Consider the following 7,107-nt stretch of genomic DNA (forward strand, 5'->3'; position numbering starts at 1 on the left):
ATTGCTTTTCTTAAAATAAATCCAAAGCTATGAATGTTTTGCAGGAATACCAAAGACAAGAAACAGACACATTTGAACTTTTACAAACAAATTCAAACTCAAAGGATTCAAACTTTCCTTTCAAATGGGTTGTAGCTTTAAGCAAACTCCAGGATAAACAACATCAAATCTATTTTATCTCATATGTAATTCCTTACACTTTCAGAATACGGGATACAAAAGAATATCTTATTTCAGTATGTTAGAAAGCCTTTGCAACCTTTAGAACCCGTTGTGCTGAAACATATGGAAATGATTTTTAAAGCACTTGAACAAACTATAACTTGAATATATAATGCCCCCATGACTTCTCTAATGTCAGAGGCAGAATAGAAATGTTAATAAGTTAATAGAATGTCTGTTGGCCAAACAGAGCCTCCAGGTATAGAGGCAGTGTACCTGTGAAAGGTTTGCTTTCATGCTATGAATGTGACCTTCCCAGGGGCATCTGGTTGGCCATTATGGGAAATTAAAAGTTGGGCTAGAGGCACTTTTGGTCTGATCCATCAGGGTTTATTTTTTAATGCACATCCTTTTATCTTTATTTGATGTTAGTTATTTATGCAATTATTGGTTTTTAAGGTTTTCCCGGTGAAGGGGTTATCTGCTAAAAATGCATCAGGGCTTGGTTCCTTGTATTAATTTGCTTTTGCAGTCATGACTTCATCTTCTAAAAGTCATTTAAAAATAAATCTGCTGAAATTTGTCCATGATCTTCAACACTGAAGAGAAACAAGCAAAACTTCCTGGATGAAAAGAAAGTCTTGATAGTTAAAGGATGCAGTTGTTAGCAATTTGCGGTACAATCCTGTGAACCCTTTTCTGGGAGTAACCCCTGGATGAGAATACAATTGTTTTTTTAGTAGACTTAATTAGGATTGTAAGAGCCCCGTGGCACAGAGAGGTAAGCGGCAGTACTGCAGCCCAAACTCTGCTCATCATGATCTGAGTTCGATCCTGGCGGAAGCTGGGTTCAGGTAACTGGCTCAAGGTTGACTCAGCCTTCCATCCTTCTGAGGTTGACTCAGCCTTCCATCCTTTTGAGGTCGGTGAAATGAATACCCAGTTTCCTGGGGGTAAAGTGTAGATGACTGGGGAAGGCAATGGCAAACCAGCCCGTAACAAAGTCTGCCAAGAAAACATTGTGATGTGACGTCCCCCCATAGGTCAGTAATGACTCAATGCTTGCATAGGGGACTATCTTTATATTTTACCTGAGTAGGATTACTCTCTTGATCACTACAAAGTTGCAGAACACTCAATGAGGCTACCCTTTTAGATCAAGTTGTAATGTTTATTCACTAAATGACTGTGTTGCTAGCACAACTGACTCATACACCAGTCCTAGCCCATTCATTGTAGAGCTGAAATGAACTTGGATTAAAAACTGTCAAAGTGCATGCTTAAAATGTGAAATCTGAATGGGCTCTGTAGCCGAGCAATATATGTTTGGCATTTAGTAAAGGAAACCATGTCCTTATTTCTGAGCATTCCCCAGAAACTGTGGGGTTTCCCCTTTCCTGTAATAGTATTTCCAAATTTACCCCTTAAATTTGTCAAACCTGCTTTGCTAACAGCATGGAAGAACAGTTGCAAAATGTGGGAGAATTTCTACTCCCTAAGCTTTTATTTCCTTTTTTTCCCCCTTCAAGTATTTTTTAATGTCTTAAGTCAGAAAATTACAGTGGGTATTACAGTAAATATGCTGATATGGCTGGGGAAGCCCCAGAAAGGATTAAAGATTAAAAGCCACAGAAGAACGTACTGAAGTGTATTACCCCTGCTGCCAGATATCAGACTTCATCCATTCAATTCTCGTAATGGGGTGTTCAGGAATGTGATGTAAGGGGAATATAAAACCTGACAGAGGAACCTGAATCTACACCATTTGGGGAACCTGGCCCATTTCCTGTGTAAGTTTGAAGAATACGAGTTTTACAAACGCCATCAGTGCATCGACCTGTTTGTTTAAGGGTTATCTTTTCTAAACGTGTTCTTTCTTGGATCACAACGAATTGGCTGATTCCCCTCAGGGAGGGGCTCTTTGGCCTATAAAGGCAGACCTCTTGCTCTCTTGAGCATCACAGGACCTCCCAGAACAAAACCGAGAACAAGGTGGGCCAAAGAAAGGACTCCAAACCAAAGCCGACGCCAGCCGCAAGAACGAACCATGAAGCTGCAACTTCTCTGCCTCGTCTTCGTGCTTCTCAGTGTGACCACCCGAAACCTTTGTGCCTTCACAATTCAGGTGAGAAGAAATGATGAAATTACATACACTTCTTAAGAATCATAGTCAAGCTAAAAAAGCTAGGGTCTCCAGGAGAAAAGCCTCTTTTTTTGCTTCTGTCCAGTAAAATTGGCCAAAGTGGCTATGGAGACACGATTTCTGAACTGCCAAGGGGTGCTGGAATTCCCTGCTGTTGGAAGAAGGGCTGTTCAAACTAACCAGGTTGTTTGGGAGGGCATTAAAGATGATGATTCCACAAAAGAGAGAACGTAGACCTTGCAAAGTTCCCCACCTGCAATTACTACCTGGATATCACACAGGGTTTTCACAATGGAGAGCTGTACTTTTATAGTGATTATATATAAATTAGCATATGCAGATTTTGCCCTCTTCCCCCCTCTATTCTCTGTTGTGTTCACCGTCCTTCACAAAGATTAATTACCATGATGGCATGGTGGCCAACAGCACAAGGCGTAATGTATTAATATTAGTACTATTCACATTAATATTGATATGAGCACTATTCATTTTATCTGGGTGGATAAACAGCGGAGTCTTTTTTAAAATGACCTATAGATGAAGTATGGATTGTAATCTGCATTCATTATTCTGAATGTAGAACAACAAACTGGTAACCATTCCTGATTAATTAATAAATAGTACCAGGATGTGATCTTATGTCACTGGCCATCTATTTATTCGTTGATTTCTACTTGCGAAATGGCCCTAATTGAAAATCCTTGTCAATGATTTAGCCTACAGCTAAAGCATCTTCCTTCAAGGTCCAAGAGATACCAGTGTCTCATAACCCCTGTAATATAGGAAAGCAGAAGACATGTGGAAGAAGTGGAATCCCATGGGAAGACCTCTCACAATAATGTAACCCATTCCCCTCCACTCTGGTCACAGCCAAGGCTCTGGTTCTTTGCAAACAATTCCTACCCTCTCGTGAGTTTTCAATACTTCTGTGTGGCCAGAATGACATGAGAACAATCACTCTACCTTGTCCTGTAATGTGAGAATCAGTCCTCAGAAACCATTTGAAACAGGCTTATAGATCTGTTACATACACAAATGCAATGCAATATATGCATGGCAAAAGATGGGATTTGAACGCAGGGCTCCCGAGTCCAAAGGCAAAGAAGAGTCATTCCAGAGGGAAACCTGATTTGAAAAAAACTGCGTATTGCATTGTCCGGTTTAATGAAACTTATTCCTCATCTCAGGAAAACTTCGCAAGATTTCCCCCTTCCAAAATAAAGGAGCAAAAACAGATCTCTGTATTTCTTTCTCTTTACAGACAGAAGTCAAGAAAGAACTTGCCAGTCTGGAAACACACAATGCAGAAGACGGCATAGCTCAGACTTCTGGCTTGCAGGTATGATGGATTCTGGTACTGCTTGAAATAGTCCACTGTGGTCATCAGGGGGCGATGTGATATTGAAAGAAATAGATATCAGAAGAATGTGTGCTGCTTCATTCAGTTTGCAGTCTCTGGAAAGGAACTGTTTTTTTTTATGGGGTGGTTTATGACACTTAAGACTGCATGTTCTTCAAAGAAACGCCTTTGTTAGGACAGGCCCTCTGTTCATGTTTAGAGGCACCAACAGGTTTTGGAAACAAAAGGAGGTAAATCAATCTAGAGAATGATCCAATAAGACACTTGCAAGTACAGTTTTTCCTAGCCTGATATGGAGCAACCAGATACCTGTAGACGTAGTTCTTCACAGGATCCTTGCACTGCCAGGTTTACAGTGTTGTGGGAATTATTATGGCTGGCCCCACTCACCATAAAGTGCCCCCCTTTTTGGCCAGCTGAAAACAGGGCTTGCCCCACCTAGCCGGCAGAGACAGCAAAGATAAATGGCATTGTTGTAACTGACTTATGGCGAGCCCTGGTGGGGTTTTCAAGGCAAGAGACTAACACAGGTGATTTGCCATTACCTGCCTCTGTAACCCTGATCTTTGATGGAGGTTTCCCATCCAATGACTAACCAAGGCTGACCCTGCTTAGCTTCTGAGATCTGATGAGATCAGACTTACTTGGGCTATCCAGGTCAGAGCCCCTAAACCTTACTGTCTCATATGTTCTTTCGCTGTCCTTTCCATCAAGTCTATAGGGACAAGTTTATTGCCCCGCTCTTAGACAGACTAATTGCAGAGGCAAATAAGGCCTGCCTGGAGAAACTCCTAATTGATGAAAATCCAACTATCTCCAGGCAAATAGCCAAATTCTGTCTCTATCTGGTTAAATTCATAATAAAAAGAATAGCCATACATAGTCTGTCCTGCTCTTTTTACGATTTTAACTATTTTAATGTCAATGTTTTAAATACTAGAATTACTGCGGTTCCCAGAGAACTATATACATTTTAAGAGAAGATTTTAAATGCTAAATGTATTTTTCTGTGTCCTTTACATTTTTATGCTGGATTTAACTATTCTATTGATTGCTAGGGATGTATTGCCATTGTTATGGTCTCTGACCACAAATAAATTCATTACTAAGTTACATTACTTACTGTCTCCAATTTCCACTGCTAAATTTCCAGGAATTTTCCAAGCTGGAGTTGGCAAGCCCTAGTTGTGCGTCGCCTAAGTTCAGGCTAGGCCCCGTCTGCCACTTTGGGCCTGTAAGAGCGGAACCACAAGTGACAAAAGGCACAGGTTGGACACTTGTCAGCTTCCCTCAGGTTTTGATGGGAAATGTAGGCAGCTTGGCGGAATGTTGGACAAGTGACAATTGAAAAGTCCATTGGACAGCAGTCGGGGAGCCAAGCTGCAAGACCAGGATGCCTACATTTCCCATCAAAACTTGAGAGAAGCTGACAAGGGTCCAACCTGTGCCTTTTGTCACTTGTGGTTCTGCTCTAAAATGCTAGTTGCCTTGCTGAGGAAAAATCCATGACTATTCATGATTTCGTCACATTGTACATCCCACCAGTTCCTGAGTGTTTGCTATTCTGTATGTTGTGACATGGTTGCAAGGCCTTTATCTGGGCCAAGCAGGATCCAATTAATTCAAAGCTTTCCTCTTCCTGCCACAGGAGCTGCTACGAAGGACCAAGCGCTTCAACAGTCACTTCCCGATCTGCACCTACTGCTGTAACTGCTGTAACAACAAGAAATGTGCTTTTTGCTGCCGAACATAGAGAACGTGACGCCTTCAACGGATAGCCACAGCAACCTGTGACAGCTTGCTCTTCCACCACCACAGACACGCCGGGCTCCCCACACAGCCCCCAAGCTGCTCCCCTCTTCCTTCCGTGCCTTTATTTATTTCTTCAGCAGTGTTTTACTTTGTATTTTCCTTTTTTTTTTAAACTTGGAATAAAAAAAAACATTTTTACCTCATGAACGTCACTGTGAGTTTCCAATTAGCAGCGCTTCTAAGTGGGATCCTTGTAATCTTTCTTTTTAAAAAAAATATTTGCTTCATTTATACTCTGCCTTTTTCCCCAGTGTAGTTTATGTCATTCTCCTCTCCTCCATTTCATTCTCAAAACAGTCCTGTGAGGTAGATTAGACTGAGAGTATGAGACGGGCCCAAGGTCACCTAGTAAGCTTCCATGGCACGGGGGATTCGAACCTGGGTCTCCTAGCCCAGAATTCATTTTAAAAGGGCCCTCATCTTTGTGGCATACTGGCTATTCAGAGTTTTAAAGGAGTCCCTATCTTGAGAAGTGGTAGTAAGTGCCATAATGAAATGGTTGCCATGGGGATTTGATTCAATCACACGATGTTGGGAAGGTTTCCACTAAATGTTAGAAGGACCAAAGCCGCCTAAGGTGGAGGTACCTGTGTCCAAATGGGTGCTCACTTATATAGGCAAAGGTGATTTCTCTTGGAGATTTCTGATACCTCCTGCTCCAATGAGTGGAGGAAGCCAGGGTTGGGTATTTGCTTCAGGGAAGAGATGCTGGGGGTGGCGGGAGTGAGTAAGTGGGCATCAAGAAACACACTGGTTAATGCCATGAAGCTTATAGATATGAGTTTGGGCATCACTGGTTTTGAAATCCTTGCTGCCCCTCCCTTTTTGCCTCTATTTTAAATAAACAGTTGATGGTGGTCCCTGGCCCCAGGGGGACTCACCTGTCATTGACTAGAGCCAGGGCCTTCTCTGTCCTGGCACCAGTCTGCTGAGACCCAGGCCCAGTGTGATCTGTTTCACCAGGCCTGCATCACAAGAGATGTTCCACCAGGCATATGGCTGAAGCTGGGGCAGGGACGAGCCTTCTGGATGGTGTCCTCTGTGTGTGTGTGGGTGATGTAACCACCATCACCCCACACACACACACTTCAGTTCCCACTGGTTGGTTCATCTTGTTTATCTGCTTACTTTCCTCTACACCGTGGGGTGTATTGGCTGGGATTAAGAAAGTATAGCTGCCATTTAGGGTGATGTTTTATTGAACTGAATGATCTGTTATTTATGATTTTATTGCTGGTTCTAAATATTGTTGTTATCTGCCTTGAGCCCATTCATAAGGAGGGCAGAATGCAAGTTCAATAAATCAATCAGTTGAAATTCCCCTCAGGGGTCTTCCCTCTTGAGACCCATTATCCCAGATGTCACCTGCTTCCAAATAGCTTGGGTTGCATAGTGGTTAGAGTTTCAGGCTAGGATCCTGGAAGGACCAGAGTTCAAATCTCCATTCTATCTGGAATCTTGTCCGGCGACTTTGGGTCAGTCACATTCTCTCAGCTGAATCTCCCTCACAGGGTTGATGTTAAAAAAAATGGAGGAAGTGGAATCATATTCTAAGCTGCGATGCTTCCCCGTAGGGGAGAAAAGCAAGTTATAAATAACTAAAAATGTGTCATAAATTGAGATTATGCCT

The 7,107-nt window shown here is 42.3% G+C and overlaps 1 protein-coding gene across 1 annotated transcript; it reads left to right on the forward strand.

The window, feature by feature from the left end:
* The first annotated feature begins 1,919 nt into the window (after positions 1–1,919).
* On the forward strand, positions 1,920–5,561 carry HAMP (hepcidin antimicrobial peptide). Its single transcript, XM_054999834.1, has 3 exons — positions 1,920–2,287; positions 3,567–3,644; positions 5,314–5,561. The coding sequence occupies exons 1-3, from the start codon at positions 2,210–2,212 to the stop codon at positions 5,416–5,418; spliced, it is 261 nt and encodes an 86-aa protein (XP_054855809.1). The 5' UTR covers positions 1,920–2,209; the 3' UTR covers positions 5,419–5,561.
* The last annotated feature ends 1,546 nt before the right edge of the window (positions 5,562–7,107 follow it).

This window comes from Eublepharis macularius, chromosome 15 (assembly GCF_028583425.1).
Source record: "Eublepharis macularius isolate TG4126 chromosome 15, MPM_Emac_v1.0, whole genome shotgun sequence".
NCBI lineage: Eukaryota > Metazoa > Chordata > Lepidosauria > Squamata > Eublepharidae > Eublepharis > Eublepharis macularius.

Coding starts and splice junctions, on each gene's coding strand:
- HAMP (XM_054999834.1), top strand. CDS start 2,210: ATGAAGCTGCAACTTCTCTGCCTCGTCTTCGTGCTTCTCAGTGTGACC. Junction 2,288..3,566: donor TTTGTGCCTTCACAATTCAG/GTGAGAAGAAAT, acceptor TTCTCTTTACAG/ACAGAAGTCAAGAAAGAACT. Junction 3,645..5,313: donor CTCAGACTTCTGGCTTGCAG/GTATGATGGATT, acceptor TTCCTGCCACAG/GAGCTGCTACGAAGGACCAA.